This window comes from Poromitra crassiceps (assembly GCF_964638095.1).
Source record: "Poromitra crassiceps genome assembly, chromosome: 12".
Taxonomy (NCBI): domain Eukaryota; kingdom Metazoa; phylum Chordata; class Actinopteri; order Beryciformes; family Melamphaidae; genus Poromitra; species Poromitra crassiceps.
Genome location: NC_139632.1, coordinates 44,888,442 through 44,905,488, shown reverse-complemented (window position 1 = coordinate 44,905,488; position 17,047 = coordinate 44,888,442). Strand labels below are relative to the sequence as shown.

Sequence of the window (17,047 nt, the reverse complement as noted above, 5' to 3'; positions counted from 1 at the left end):
CCCCCCACACACACACACACACACACACACACACACACACACACACACACACACACACACCTTGCCTGCCGTTTTTGATGGATGAGCGTTGTTTGGCAGCACATTTGGCACCAAACAAGAAAAGCTATGATGGCATGTAGTAGTGCCATATGGGGGGGGGGAGGCTCTGTCTATCTAATAATAAAGCTTGAGTGCAATTTGAAATACTGCACTAGAAGTAACGATGGTACATTGCTAAAAATTAGGATCTTATGTATCTAATTGATGTAGCTTGTCACAGATAAGTATTTAGCATAAGCCATATAATATCTTGGCACTCTCTAAGAAGACTACAATTTCTCCCTCGACATTTTAAACCCAAACGGTGAGCAGCAGTACCATTCATATTCAAATCATCACAGATGTCCCCTTTGGAAAGTTTTGTTGTAGCTTATGTGTACAGTGATACAACATCAAACATACAGTACTGTACAGTGATACAACACCAGTGACACAATGCAACAAGGAAACAATACAGAAGAAAAGTCACTGACTCATTTGTGTACATGAGATCAAAACAAAAAAAAGGTCAGCGTGAACTGTAGAATGGGCTGCAGGGTGTAACGTTAATGACAGCATGCGTGTCACCACTACAGAATCTGTAGATACAGCTCAAGTCACCACTACAGAATCTGTAGATACAGAATCTGTAGATACAGATCAAGCGTGATGAGTGTCGGTCCGAGTGATGAAGGAGAAATAAACGGCGCTGTCGCGTCGACCGTTGAGTTTGCACACGCTCCCATTCCATTTGTCCTGTGAAGAGTGGTCATCTGACAGAAACAGCAGTATGCATCATAGAAATGGAGTCGTGGGGCGGGGACCAGCCCTCAGGGACCAGCCCTCAGGGACCAGCCCTCAGGGAACGGACCAGCCCTCAGGGAACTCTGTGATGCTATCAGCCTCTCCGTCACACCGCGGCCGGCTAACCCTGAACTAACACTCCCTCCATGAGACATCTAGCTAACCCTGAACTAACACTCCCTCCATGAGACATCTATTTATTTTTGCATGGGCGCTTTTATCCACGGAGCCTGTGCGCTTCGGGGGGAAAGATGCTATCAGCCTCTGTTCCTGGGGAAGCGAGTAAGCGACACACGCGGCGTTTATTCAGAGAGAGACTTGCCGCTGCGATAGCACACTATCTGCAGGACGCCACCGTCCCCGCGTCTGCTTTGCTGCCGTTTAGGTTCGTTTGTTCGCTCGCCCACCTCCTGCCGCGCGCGCTCCCCCCCGGCAGATCCCCTCTGTCGCGCGCCCAGTTTCATTACCCTCAAATCCAATCAGTCAGTGTCTGTTTTCAGCTTCATTACCGTGCTCTGTGCAGCCCACAATCTACCATTTCCACGCCGCCGAGGCAGAGTTAATGCGATGTGAAGCACAGATAGGCCTCAAGAACATCAAACGCATCAGACGCAGCATCATCATCCAGAGAGCAGCTGGCCGGGCACACAGGCACAAGTATCCAGAGGGCTACTCAGTAGGGAACCTTTTAAGGCATCTTGTATATAGATCATTGATGCCAAAGTGGGGAATGTGAGAGCACATTGCTCCGTCTTGTCCTGAACTTTTCAAAGTGAACGGTAGCTTTCCACGTCAGGGGAAGCAGATACAAAGAGATGATACAGGGGCGCTGGTTAATAATCCATGCACAAGATCCACCGCCGAGCCCAAAACAGCCTAAACCGCTGCTTCTTTGAACCAAGCGTTAAAATATTCATAACTCTCTGCTCGTGTCAGCCTTCGTTGGAGGTAACCCGTCTGGCCCGAGTTTGAGGCCCCCTGTCTCTGCCTTCCTTTCTCCCGCTGTTTATGTCTTTTACTGTTACAAAATTCAAGATTTGAAAATGCACATATATCAACTCCCCACCTCTCTATGCCACTCCACCCCACCAGGCAGAAAACAAGCAGTTATACTTACGAGAAAGTTATAGTTTAAGAAAAAGTATTGAAAAAGACAGAAATCAATTTTCTTTTTAGGGCTAATACATTACCAATATTATTTATCATCCTATAATTCCTTCTGTCTTTTTGCTGTTCTTACAATTGAAAACACTCAACGTAAGCAGCATGGAAAATTAAGAAATAAAGAAATATCACTTGATTCATTTAGACCATAGCGATTTTGGAGCTCAGTCTTATTGTTTTGCAAGGAACGTAGATTATTATGTCTCTCCTCTCCGTCCATTAAATGCAGAGAGACAGACAGACAGACGGACAGACAGACGGACAGACAGACGGACAGACAGACAGACAGACAGACAGACATACACCGCTTTTAGAGGCTGTGGACAGTGACTCAACTCACTGTCCTAATTTCCCTCGATTTAGCGCTCCCCGGGCGTGGCGGCGGCCGCCATGATGTCTGCACGGCTGGCATGATGTCAGCGCTCTCTGGATGCAGAGCGACCTCTGCAGCACCACAGGCCAGCATCTCACTGGCTTTACCACGCCGATATGGCACTAATTCACGGATCGGATCGGATCGGAATTGAATTGAATTGAATCGGAATAGAATCTCCAACGAGCATGAGTGAGTCTATCTCTATCCAGAGCAATCTACAACGAGCATGAGTGAGTCTATCTCTATCCAGAGCAATCTACAATGAGCATGAGTGAGTATATCTCTATCCAGAGCAACAACAACTACAACGAGCATGAGTGAGTCTATCTCTATCCAGAGCAACAACAACTACAACGAGCATGAGTGAGTCTATCTCTATCCAGAGCAACAACAACTACAACGAGCATGAGTGAGTCTATCTCTATCCAGAGCAACAACAACTACAACGGGCATGAGTGAAAAGAGCTTCAGTGGTTTGCTTTAGGGCACTTCAACAGGGGGACACATGATGGTTGTTGATGTGACTTTCCAGTCTCTCTCACAGACTGCCAGTTCGGTTGCTGACAACGAGGAAGTCAAGGCAGGCGTGTTGCTCGCCTTAGCTGCTCAGCCACATTCTCAGTGTAATGCAGTTGATATGTTTAGTCATGCCTACTGTAATCTCCTCTGTTGGCTTATTCACCTGGAATATCATCCTCCCAACGTGTCTGTCAACTCAAAGTCAATTGGGATTAGAATATCTAATGAGAGATTAAGTAAAGCGCCGACTACCAGTGTTTACGCTCTCTCTCTGGTAAACCTCTTGTAAACCATGTGACACTTTTGAGGGATTTGGGAATGTGATTGGATGATTTGCAAGGCTTATGGTAGCACTTTAATTTACAAGGGCCTTATTCCAGTGTATTAACCTGTGTATGAAGCCATTGACAATTATTGTAAATACGCATAATAATACTTTTCCATGGGTTAAAACATAAAAATTAATATACTGGAATAAGGCATTTTGGAAAGTTTGTTGATGTTGTTGTTGATGATGATGATGATGATGATGTCAATACATTTCACTGTACAGAGGCGTTAGCATACAGCCTTGTTTTGTGTTTTTAAATGTAAGTAGGTGGTTTTAAGGGAAAGAATCCCCATTGTAGCTCACACCTCATGATCAGGGCGTTATTTGTGTAATAGACTGAAATCCACAGCACACAATTACCAATTGTTCTGAAATGTCGCACCCAGCCTACTTACATGAGACAGCCAAAATACTGTATATATAAAAACTGCTCCTAGCCAGAGAGTAAATGTGAAGAAGGTACGATAATAGGCAGATTGCTTTTTCGGTTTTTGTTCCAAAATGAGACTATTTCGGGTGACACCAAAATGACTGATATTACAAGAGAGATTACAGTCATTTTATAGGACTTTTGTTGTACTTTTTAGGCAGATTAAGGGAACTTGTATACAACAAAAAGGTATCACAAAATAGAGTATTGGAGGGTGGAGCTTTCTTTGAGATGACATCTTCTCAACCGAATGGACGCTGGTAAACCAATGCTCAGGTAATTGAAAACAAGATGGCTTACAGCATGCCCCCTTTACCCTGTTGTCTTCACAGAGGACCTTCTCCCGGCTGGCTTCCCTAACATCGACATGGGCCCTCAGCTCAAAGTGGTGGAGCGCACGCGGACAGCCACCATGCTGTGTGCCGCCAGCGGAAACCCCGACCCAGAAATCACCTGGTTCAAAGACTTCCTGCCCATCGACCCCAACGCAAGTAACGGACGAATCAAACAGCTGCGTTCAGGTAAGGAAGACTTCTTGCTAACTTAACACTTTGTCTCTTTTCACAGGAGGCTTCTGCCAGTCGTGAGCAGGATAGTTAACAGGTTGTTTCTTTGTGACCAGGATAGTTTATAGCAGGTTGTTTCCTCGTGGGCTGATTTGGACCAGATTGTTTACATAAATTAGTTAAATAAATATGTTATTTGTCAGTTATTTTCAACATTTGTCTAGTTTGAGAACACACAAAAGTGTGTTACTGCAACACAAAACACATCGGGTGAAAACCTTGTCTCTCCAAAATGGCCACTTTTCAGGAGGAAAAACAGCCGTGTTTCTACAGTACCAGTGCATTTTTTTTACATTATCCAATGGGTTTTGAAAGTGTTGCCCAAGAGATTGAGGAAATGTATCAACCCATAGAATAGAATAGAATAGAATAGAATACATTCAATTTACATTCAAAACATTTAACTGATATAATATCCTGTAACTTGTAGAACAATCATGTAAGAGAGGAGTGCTAAACACACGGATGTGTCGAAAATAACGCGCCATTTTTCGGAGCGCAGGAGCACTGATTGAGGTCAGCGTCTGATGATTTACTACGTCCCAGAAGTCATAGGGAATGAGAGCGAGGTCCACATTCCACCACTGTGCTGGATGTGTTGTCTTGTTTCCATTGATTCAACTCCATTGAGAGAGCCAGTAAAGCAAAGTCTAATTATAGAGCTAATTAAGTACAGGCTCTGGAGTGGCCCTGAGTGGCCCCGGGCAATAAGGCCTAGATATTTTAGGCCCATGATTTGTCACCATCAGAAAAATCCAATGGCTCCTATTTGATTTGCTGCAGCAAGCGTAAATCAGGGTAGACACCACTAAATAAAGAGTCTGTCTGTGCTGCAGCAAGCATAAATCAGGGTAGACACCACTAAATAAAGAGTCTGTCTGTGCTGCAGCAAGCGTAAATCAGGGTAGACACCACTAAATAAAGAGTCTGTCTGTGCTGCAGCAAGCGTAAATCAGGGTAGACACCACTAAATAAAGAGTCTGTCTGTGCTGCAGCAAGCATAAATCAGGGTAGACACCACTAAATAAAGAGTCTGTCTGTGCTGCAGCAAGCGTAAATCAGGGTAGACACCACTAAATAAAGAGTCTGTCTGTGCTGCAGCAAGCGTAAATCAGGGTAGACACCACTAAATAAAGAGTCTGTCTGTGCTGCAGCAAGCGTAAATCAGGGTAGACACCACTAAATAAAGAGTCTGTCTGTGCTGCAGCAAGCGTAAATCAGGGTAGACACCACTACATAAAGAGTCTGTCTGTGCTGCAGCAAGCGTAAATCAGGGTAGACACCACTAAATAAAGAGTCTGTGCTGCAGCAAGCGTAAATCAGGGTAGACACCACTAAATAAAGAGTCTGTCTGTGCCATTGAGTTCTGCTCCAGTTGTGGCCCTCGTGACCCGTACACTAAAACAATCAATCTCTCACATCTTTTTTTTTGTTTTTTTATCCTTGCCAGACACAGCGAGCAAACAGCACCCTCCAAAATATGAAAAGCCTTTCCTCGCTGACTTCCTGTTGCACTCTAGTTCTGAAGCAGACCTTTGGCTTTGAAGTAGTTAGCACATATCAAAACTGTCAAAGATATATCGCAAGTGTGTTAGCGCTCTCTGTGGGACGATGTCGTACAACGTTGTAAGTGCTGCGTTCTTGTCTGTTGTTAGTGGACAGACGCCTCCTTGTGGGCATATCAAACCATCCTGGAGTGCTCTGGAGGGAGAAGGCTGTGCCAGCCAGCGCTTTGACTTGAGTTTGAGGACACACAGCCACCGTAGGGGATTCTCAGGAAGAGGTTTCTCATGCTCTCACTCCCAGCCAGCTAGCTCCCCTGCCTTAACCTCAACAGGTTACGCACACTGTACCTCATTGATTAAGTGTCACAGGCGTCCATAATAGGGTTGTTATGATATTACAGTTTTACCCTTGGATGCTGCACTACAATAACAAGTACTGTATCATGATACCACATCAAAAATACTGACAAGTATTTACCATCCAGTGTTTTGAGCAGTCAGAGGCAAAACCAAACTGCAAGATATCTTTTGATAGGTTGATCTTGTTATTAGTATATCAGACATTTTAGACATTTTAGTATTTTTAAAGCGGCACTTAATACATTGCAGACAAACCAATGTGATGGCTGAACCTTCGTATGGAATCAACTGTTCTCCTACAAGGATTGTATGTAATGAAGTGAATCATCCTATGCGATGGGTTGTTGATCAGTTTGTTAATTGTATTGTGGTTTTTTTTATGTTTTCCTGCTCAGGGACCACAGATGTCAATTAAATCTGGCACAACTACTGTGTTGTACACGGTCCCTGTTAAATGAATTAATAAGAATATAAAATAAAATACAATGTATATTAAGTATTTGTGTCGTGTATATACTGCATAATACGATGTTGGGTAATTCTCCCAGCACAAACCGCTGTCCATGTCAGTAGTACCCCAGCTGTTACTTAGTACTTGGTATGGTATTGCAGTTCTTGGGTCAGATTGTAGTATCATTCAGCCCTAACTGATAATATGCAAAAATAACAAACTTTGGCAGTTATGCTCCTCTGGGTTTGGACAGTTTATAAACGGATGAAGGCTATTCAAACTGTTGGCTAGATGGGCCCAATGACTTGGATCATGTTGGTGATGGAGTGAGTCTTCTGGTGTTTGTGTTTACCAGGGTCGGAAATCACCCGCAGCCAACAGCCCAGTGCTGGTACATTATAAGCTTGTCAGCTCCATCAGTCATGTTGGCGGGACACCAATCATCATTCCTGAGCTCCAGCTCTGTGTGAAGGTCTGGTTGTTTGGGGAAATGGTGGAAGTGACTGATGGACGTTGAGTACGAGACACTCTGGCTGGCGGGGAAACAAAGTCATCTTCCTGCCCTGGTGTCTCCCCTCTGTCTGTGTCTGCATCACCTGTCTGCACTGTTTCACTATGTCTTCAGTCTTGTCTCAATGAAAGGATTGCTCCCTTGCTCTCTGTCTGTCTGTCTCTCTCTCTCTCTCTCTCTATCTCTCTCTCTCTCTGTGTCTCTGTCTCTCTCTGTCTCTCTCTCTCTCTGTGTCTGTCTCTGTGTCTGTCTCTCTGTGTCTCTCTCTCCATGTATTTGTTGTGTCTGAAACTCTGATGTGTCTCACCGCACATCGCAGAGTCTTCGACACTCTCCATTTGACCTCCTGCAGGCCAACAACATAAGCTCTAACCGGAAACCGGCAACTAAAATACTACTAATATAAGACTAACTTCTTTAACCTCAACTTTAACTAACCTCAGCAATTTTGTCTATAACATTTTTACAGTTGACACATTTGACTTGGAAAAAAAAAACCTAAACGCTTCAGACTTGATGATAGCTGTGCCTCTCTTTTTAAGTCCAATATAGAATTTATGTTAAACAAGCGGTTAGTTGAAAATATCTTGACTGCTGCTTGCACTGTGCCTGATGTTGATGAAAACTGTGAAAGCACGGAGCCGGTGGGGGAAAGACCCAACTAAACGTGTGGTTCCTCCACTCTTGGGTGGCAACTCTCTTTCTCTCAGCAACTTTTCTCGACCTCACCCTAAAATGAACTATTCTGTTCTTCCCCCCTTTTTTTCTGTTGACTTTCCTGCTCCTTTGTCATTTTCCAGAAACCTTTGGTAAGTGTCTTGCTAAGCCCAGTGAGCCCACCCACTCTCCTTGAATCAGATGGCATATTTAAAGTACTTTCCAAAATGCATGCGTCCCCTGCTCACCCCCCCCCCCCCCCCCGCCCCCTCCGCCTCATCCACCTCCACTTCTCTCTCCTCTTCAGTTTTCTCCATCTCCTTAACTTTATTTTATTTTGTCCTCCACACCACACACACACACACACGGCACACACAGAAACTTCCAGCAGAGAGGTGACTTGAGGACGCGTAAGCTGCATGGGGTGGTGGGAAGTTGTTATGCATCTGGCTGTCCACCTATAAGCAGCTCAATTTTATATTTTATATTTCCCTTATCCCTGTTTACCAAGGGAAGATTTGCTGGAAACGTACACTCTTTTTTCAGCAACATTCATACCTGGGAACTGCACCAGTCTTACCGCACTCTTCCCCTGGATGCCATTAAGCAGTCCCACTGCAGTGTCTGGGGGGTGAACCACCTTGCTCAAGAGTACCTTGGCGGTAGTCCTTGCTTCCTTGGCTGTCCCTGACCATATTTTCCGGGGTTTAGGCCGCCATCGCCGCCACTTCCCCCCGTCGCGTCCAATCGGTTCCCTCCGCTCTGTGTTGCGAGACAGCGGGCTTTGAGGAAATAATTGCTCTCTGTTTGAATCCCAGACAATTATTCCTGTGCAGTCGTGGCCTATTTTGAGGTTTCTCGCAAACATGTTTGGGCCTATAAAAAGACTCCTGAGGGTTTGGGCAGAGCCGAACCTTTGCCCCGGCCGTCACACACGAGAGGCTTTTCCTGTTCCAAACACTTGAACCCGGGTTTCACAATAACAACTTCCCGTCAAAAGAAAGCCTTGGAAAGTGCAGCGAGTGCTGGTGTTAGGGGGGTCCAGAGAATGTGGAGTTGTTTCCAGGTGAGGGTGAGCCGCAGCGCTGAACCCTGCACTCCCACGCTGCGAGGGGCGCTGCAGCTCTGAACCCTGCGCTCCCACGCTGCGGCCGGCCCAACCCCACACACACACACTGGCCTCACACCCCCCCCCCACACACACACACACAACCCCCCACACACACACTGGCCTCGGCCAAATATTTTCTCAGGAGAGCCTTTTTCTCTCCTGCCAAGTTGGCCCACATCCCCTCCGGCTCACAGATCTCTAGTGGAGGCTCTGTGGCCTCCGCACCTCAAGGTGAGGCCTCAACTGATACTTACATTTGGCCACATTTTGTCCTCCTCCTTGACTTTCTTTTTGAACTGCTGCTGCACAAATACACCCAGGCTGTTGAAGCTCCTTCCAGCCGAAGGTATATGTGTGTGTATGAGGACGGAGAGGGACATTACCTCTCTTAAGGTAATGTTAGCTTTGAGGGCTTGGTTTTCCTGCTCAAGACCTCTTTGCTGGAAAGCTCGTTCAGCCGCCGGGGGGGAGAATTGATGCTGATGAGAAAAAGGCCTGCCTGCGCTCTCTCTCTCTCCCTGGCCCCCCTCAGCTGCTGCTGATGAGAAAAAGGCCTGCCTGCGCTCTCTCTCTCCCTGGCCCCCCTCAGCTGCTGCCTGCCATCGTCTCATGTCCTCCTCAGGCAGCTCCGGGAGCCATCTTTAATCTCCCCCCTTTCCAAAAAAGTGACACGCTTCAAGCGCAACAAAAGATAAAAGGAAACATTCCAATAGTTTTTCTTGTTTCCTCTTGAAAGGAAAAATGAAATTACATTTTAGAATTCAAGACCGTGTTCAGGTTTGGCTGTGATGTTTCTATTTTCAATTTTGTATCGTCCCGTCCAAAAGCCTCTGCTTTGGTGTTTGAGGCATTCATTAGTTTTCACTTTCTGAGCCAGAGATATCTCCGCCGCTGATGTCTGGGCACATACCCAGCGTTTGTGTAACAATAGACACACTCCTGCATGGCGAAATGCATTTGGTAAAAGCCAATGGGAGAAAAATAGAACTCTTCTTCTGGCTGTTTAAGATGCTGAATACTAGGTATCTTTTTTCGTCTGCTCTTATTTTTGGGTACTTTTTCGTGGTTTCTTCCTTCGGTCAGATTGCTGTTGACAATTTCCCCCCCGGGGCTACCTGTTTACTTTTGTTGCTCCGGGCACGCTCGCACGTCTCAGGGGGGACTCTGGGATAGATGGCTCCTCTGGCGTGGATGGCGAGGAAACAGAGAGCAGGGGAGGTAGCCGACTTCAGTCCACCTCCTGGCTCCTGGAGATAAATCCCCCCACCTGTGTCACGTGACGCCCGCTTTGCACGGTTTAGCATTGCGCTAACCCGCTGCTCCGACATGCCTGCTATGCCATGCCTCAGACAAATGCATAAGACAAAACACATTGGGATTTATCCACTGGAGGGTGGAGCATCCAGCTCTGGCTTTCTGCTTAGCTGACTAGCTGGCTGACTTGCTTGCGTATGTGCCAGACCATGCTGTGCTGGCGGGGCTGTGATATTTGCGTGTGCAGCCCCCCCCCCGTGGTGCTCCTCCTCCAGAGGTGTGGGGGGAGTCTGACATTTCTCCCCCTGGGGTCCCCGTGGCTCCAGACCCCAGGCCCTCATGGCTCCAGACCCCAGGCCCTCATGGCTCCAGACCCCAGGCCCTCGCTGGCCTTGTCAGCCAGAACAGATTAGCCAGAGGCTAGAGAGAGACGGAGAGCGCGTGGAGACGAGATCAAGATGAAGCCCTTTCTTTATGTCAAGGTTTCAAATCTAGTTCTGAATACAATACCCTCTCCTGTGTTTCGGTTTAGTACTTAAAGATATCGGCTCTATATTACAGTTTCCTCATCGCTCTGAGCCGTGATATGTAACTGCTTAATAATAAAGGTGTTCCACTAATGGAAGGCTTTTATTGTGAAGAACTTATAGGAAATGGCAACGTTTATCCACCGTTTTAGCCACGACTTTTGACCGTGAGCGACTAGTCACAGTCACACAGCCATATCCACGCTGCTGCTGCTTTGTGACCAGGTTGATGAAGACACACCTTCAAGCACGTAGCTCTTTTGTAATGGAAAGGCAAATCCCAGCCCCGCTGGGCGGCCGCACCAGGCCATACGAGGCCAGCTCTTTGTATGGAATAACCCCATAAGGCGATGAGAAGGTCAGCCAGTCCTCCATGCGGCGGGAGGTCACACCCTAACACCCGGCCCATCACGCAATCCTGCCCGCCTCGCACCCAGATGGGCACCAACTCTGGCCAGATTGCCTCTGGCCACACTACATCCTTCAATCATATATATATATTATATATATATATATTTCATATATTCAGAGGGGCTTCTTACAGAAACAGCTGCGTGGTAGCTGCTATGTGGAGAACATCATGCTGGATTCCATAATGCCATGAGGTCATGAGTCTGTTCGAGGTATATGTAGGTCATTGTCACCCTAAGCTGATCAACCACTGGCTGGCCGGAGCTTAGATGTGGAGCTTCTGGCCATGAGGCCAGTAATACAGGTGGATTTACCATTGTGATTGAATCACATGATATACGGCTAGTAATCCCCTGACCTGGATAAAGCGGTCAGAACCATAGTTCAATTCAGCAGATTTCTACGTCGTCTTCACACGCACGCACGCACGCACGCACGCACACACACACACACACACACACTCACATTGTTTTTTTGATTAAGTCCTCCCTTTCCTTATTTATTTTCTTTTGTATTGTCATCTGTTTTCTGGAACCAATGCCTTTGAACTGAACTACCTCTCCACTCCCTCTACCTCCCTGTATTCACTCTCTTTTTCAGCCCCTCTTCTGGCACCCAGGTCCACACGTGACGGCCTTCCCCTTTACAAACCTGCTTTATTAACCTTAACCTAACCCTAACCTTAATCTAACTTGACCCGTAACCTCACCTAACCTAATCTAACCTTTAATTAGTAACCCCTTAACTCCCCTATAACGCCTAAAGTTCCAACTCAACTCAAGCAAAAATAAACCAACAGCTTCCTGCAGCCCCTAATCAAACTCTAACAACTTTAACAACGTAACCTTCCCATAAACCTGTTCTCCTTTTGTCTTGTGATGACCTCTGATTATGCTCTCGAAAATGGGAAAATTAAAGAAAAAAGTTGTCCCTGTTGTTTTGCCTGGTTTTTCAGTGACCCTGCACTTAAGCAATCATAACTGTGTACATTATGTATGGATCATAACTGTGTACATTATGTATGGATCATAACTGTGTACATTATGTATGTATGGCTACTGAATGATGCTAATAGAGAGCAGGGACATCACACAGATGAGGCATGATTGGCGATCGCCCACAACAAAAGGCTTTGGCAAATGACGTGTCCCAGAAATGGTTCACACAATCTGAACGACATTTTCCACTTTCATCATAGAATTTAATTTGTACATTCGTAGCAAAGAAAAAAAACAATTAATAATATATATATATATATAGTGTATTGTATGGTTAAAGGCAACGACAGCAGACTTTCCTTGACATTTAGCACTCACTGGCGTACTGTGAAGATGTATACATGAGCACGATGCAGCACAGTGCGCAGCCACTCCGAAACAACAAGAAGGCAAATTAATCATGGGTGAAGTGAGAACCAGGCAGAACTTCAACCTCAGTGACGGCTTCCTCGCTGCTGGTATCACAAAGGACACCTCTGTGTGCGGAGCAGCAGCAACAACCTGACCAGAAGACATTGTAAATCTAATCCCCCCCCCCCCCCCCCCCCCTACCCCCAATGCACTGGATGGCATTCGGAAATGGCCGACGCCACTTTGCATCTTAAACACTAGTCACTAGTCACAGCTGGCAGATACAAATTCATGCACGTACACAGACTTGACTTCTCTGACGCACACAAACGCGCACTCAAAGAGGGGTCGGGCCGCACGCTGTTGGGCGTTAACAGGCGGCGTGTATAGCCGTGACCCCGCGCTGTGTGCACGCAGGCCCTCTGTGCTAAGTAGGGCAGCTCTCCTGGGCTGTCGCCGCCCTGCTGGCGCTCTCCCTCTCTCTCTCTCTCTCTCTCGGGGCAGCCGAGGGCACTGACTGCGCTGTCAGTTTACCGTGAGTCATCCTTCGATTTAGAGAGAGAGAGACAGAGAGAGAGGCAGCAAGAGGGAGGGGATGAGAGAAAGACTTAAGACAGGGAGGAGGAGAGAGAGGGACAGACAGACATACGGACAGACGGACAGACAGACAGACAGACAGACAGACAGGCAGACGGGAGTGGAGGGACAGATAAAGTAAGCAGAGGCAAAGAAAAGGAGAAAGGAACGTCTATAAAATAAGGGTAGAAAGACAGAAAGCCAAGAGCAGAAGGACAGTTACAGGAAATGCTTGGCAGAGAGGGAGTTGGCGTTAAGCTGGCACACCAAAGCCCTGCCTATAAGGGATGTGTTGTATGTCAGAACAGGGCTGGCTCAGCTCAACATTGAATTGTCCCTAATGGCAAATTTGGCTTGCAGTCAAACATATAACATACGGTAATGTAGACTCACCATAAACACAGAAGACAGAAACATATGAGACGCAGTGAGCTGAAACAATGGAAACAGCAGAGAGATCGAATGACCAGAGAGAGAGAGAGAGAGAGAGAGAGAGAGAGAGAGAAGGGGGTGGGGGGTCTATCTGTCACAGTTAAGCAGGTTTACGACTCGTAGGATAAATAAGAAGTTCAATCTGTTTCATTTAGCTCATGGCTGCCTGAAGCTACAGCCTGTAGTACAGTCCAGACTCAGTAAGTGTGCTCCATAGCCGCGCTGAGAGCCAGTAGAGTGGCGCCCCCTAACCGTTTGACTGACCTCCCCCAGTTCAGGTCAATTGGTTGGGAAAAGGCTTATGCCACTGGAGCAATCCACATCTACTTAAGGCCAATCCTCTCCAGCCCTGCCTTATCACCCCGGGCTGCAGCCGTGATAAAACACACGCCAAGACCCCGTGTCTCCCACAATGCACTGGGCTTCCTCCCTTAATATGTCTGAGGAGAGGAGGGGGAGAGAGGAATAGAGAGATAAAGCCATGGAGTGTGTGTCAGCCATACCAAGATCCTCAGTCGTCTGTGAGCCCAGCAGCGAGAGCGCCTGTTTCTGTTTGCTTTTTCCCTACAAATAAGCCCCCTTTTTCCCTGAGAGCCTTAGAAGAACTCAGTCAGTGGTTTGATCATCTAATTCCAGTGACCCATCCTCCAAACCAAATAACTCCTCTTAACTACTACTAACATTAACCTTGAACTAAACTGATGTTGTGTCTTCGTTTCTGTATCTCCTCCAGAGGGTACCCCGATCCGAGGTAAGACGTTTAACCATCACAATAACAAAACATCAAAAAAAACTTTAACTTTGCAAATAACCAGACATAACCACCCTTGACACCACCCAGCTGGCTCATTAGGGGAGAGTGAATGAAGTGGGTTTCCCCATTAAACAATACAATCAAAAATACTTTTCTGTTTCCACTAACATGAACATCTCATGTCTCTGTCGTGTGTTCCGTGTGCGTCTGTCTGTTCCGTGAGCGTGTTTCTATGTGCTTCTCCCGCCCCTGTTGCATTTCATCGTTGGTGTGAAGTTCTTCGTCCTGTAGGGGGCGTAGCCGTCCCCATCAACGTCAGGAAATGACGGAGCAGTTGAAATGGTGCTGCTGGTTGGGAGCGAGCTGTTATGACGTTTGTTTGCTTCTGCGTCTCTGACATTGAAGTTGTTTGGACATCGGGGGGGGGGGGGGGGGGGGGGGGCTCTTTGTCGATCCAGCTAGGCTAATAAACACTGTGTGAACCAGTGTTTCTCAACCTTTTTCCATATCAAAGACGCCCACTTTAAGACACATTAGAGCCTTTGACCCATGTTTGATGTGATTTTGTCTCTCGGACCCAAATCTGAGAATATTTTTTATTGTTAGAGAGATATGATTTTGTCCAGAATTCCATGACTATCTTTAATGTACAAAATTAGCATAATACATGTATATCCAAATGGCCAGTAGATTTTCTTCACCCACCCACCGGCCAAAACAAAACACAAAACAGAACGATGGTAATCTATTGGGTAGCTGGTCAAATTTGAACATTCACTAGCCATTTGGGTGGTCGACAAAAAAGTTTAAAAATTCATAAATCTGCCTGGAGACCCCCTGGAACGCCCTCAATGACCCCTGGTCGTCCCGGGACACCAGGTTGAGAACCACTGGTGTAAACTGTAGGGCAGTTTACCAACACGCCCCTTCTCCCTCCCCCCTCTGTGCCTTGATATCCTCCTGTTCAGTGTGATGGTCACATTCTGTATGTTAATGCTTCATGATTCCTGGCGGGAAGACGGGAGATGCTCCTGGAATGTCGGAGAAGACGCCGGCATAAATGACATGTGATTTCATTCCCTCCCTGCCTGTTGCTCTGCGGCACGCGGCAACGCAAGGAGAATAAACCGTTGCGGGGCGGCTGCCATGTGCTACGGCCATCTTTCGGAAATAAATTTATAAATAAGTAATAAATGAAAATGGCTGGGGAGGGAACGAGGCTGCGGTTAAGCCTTTCTCACTAAAGTGTAGTTATAATATCCACCGGGGTTTGTTTCTGGAGAGTTTTCTCCCAATTGACTTTGTGTGTTTGCGGTAAAATGGCTTGTTGTTCTGCAGGTTGAGCAGGTAAGTGAACATCCCAGTTGGCTGTGAATATGTCCTCATATTCAGCGGGATGGGATGAGCGCTTTTGCCTTTTTTTACGATGACAGGTTTGTTCCAGCTTTAGGAGGTGATTCATTGTGACAAGAGAGGGACTTCTGTACCATTAAGTTCTCCCATCCTGCAGTGTTTCTTACATGCACGTACGTGACGGGAGTCTGGGCTCGCGAGCGCGTCGTAAAGCGTATTCATGAAGGCTGGCTTTCTTCCAGTAAATTCAGCAGACCCCTCGAGTGTCGCTTCCCGCTCGTGTCCCCCCGGCGTCTCTAATGTTTGAATAAGAAAGTCTCATAAATCATATCGCCCCGAACAAAAGCCAGCGTGACTTATGAACTCTGCATTTGCATAATGAGATTAGTAACCCGCAAAGGCGCGACCCCCCCCCCCCCCCCTTCCCGGAGGAATCCGCCTGTAGATCGTGTGTGGGTGTGTGGGTGTGTGGGTGGGTGTGTGTGTGTGTGGGGGGGGGGGGGATAGCAGATAGTATAGTAGGTCATTGAGATCAAGGTGTTTTCATGAGAAGGAGGTGTACTGGCTCATTTCCACCACATTTTACAGCCCTGCACAGCTCGTCACCACTCGGCTCTACTTGTTTCCACCCGAAGGACGTTTTGCTTCCACCGCTGGTCATCAGCCCCCGCCCACACCTGGTCGTCATAGCGACCGCATATCTGCCCTCCGCCCATATTCCGAAGTAACATAACGTTACAATTAAATCCATACACAGAACCTTTAAATTGTTTATGAAATACTGGTGCCTCTAAATGACCTACAGTGTACATGGGCAAATGTGACAATCGGCCAGGAGAATGGATATCACTTTGTTGTTAGTCAAACTCACATGCGCTGCGCGAGGGACGGGTGCGAGGGACGATGGTTGCGCTACAGAGTGAAGCCTCTACCCCGGCGGCCTCTCAGCAGGCAAGACCGCGGCTTCACCAAAGCCCGGCCTGCGGCCTAGCAGAGCCGACGCTGCAGACAGCTACAAAGGGCTTCCTGAGGAGCGGATTTTTTTTTCTCTCAAAACAATTGAAAACCAGCGTCATGTTAAGCTGAGTAAGGAGATCAATTTTATTTCACCAGAGCCGAAGGCAGCAACACAAAAGACTGATGGAAATAACAGAAGAGAAGGTAATCCCCACTAAACTGGTATCCAGCATTGACAGTAGATAAGAGTAGACATGATTCTGCCTGACCAATCAGTCGTCTGCAGTGTTTTCACATCACCGTATGGTACCCGGGTCCACAGCGCTAGAACCTCAACAAAGCAGGGACCAAAACTAGCACGACTCAACCCCGACTCGACCCGGGCTGGCCAGGTTTTTGATCGGTGGAATGAGACAAAAAAGCGAGACGGTGGAAATGGGCCATAAGGAGTTGGGGGTAATATTGTATTAGACCACCAGTTTTAACTCATTGAGTGCCAATGATGACAATCGTCGTCAATTCAAATACTAACGTAGAGTGCCAATGACGACGATTGTCGTCAATTGCGTTTTTTGACGGTGGGGCGTGGATCAAAGCCAGATCCATCTCC

At 47.0% G+C, this 17,047-nt stretch overlaps 1 protein-coding gene across 1 annotated transcript in view; it reads left to right on the top strand.

Annotated features, from left to right (window-relative positions):
* Positions 1-17,047, top strand: part of LOC310786583 (receptor-type tyrosine-protein phosphatase S-like) — a gene marked incomplete at its 3' end in the record, with an annotated part of 381,361 nt that overhangs the window by 199,401 nt on the left and 164,913 nt on the right. Inside the window, 2 exon segments of the mRNA XM_083647811.1 lie at positions 3,996-4,184; positions 14,107-14,124. Coding sequence (XP_083503937.1) covers positions 3,996-4,184; positions 14,107-14,124 — 207 coding nt within the window.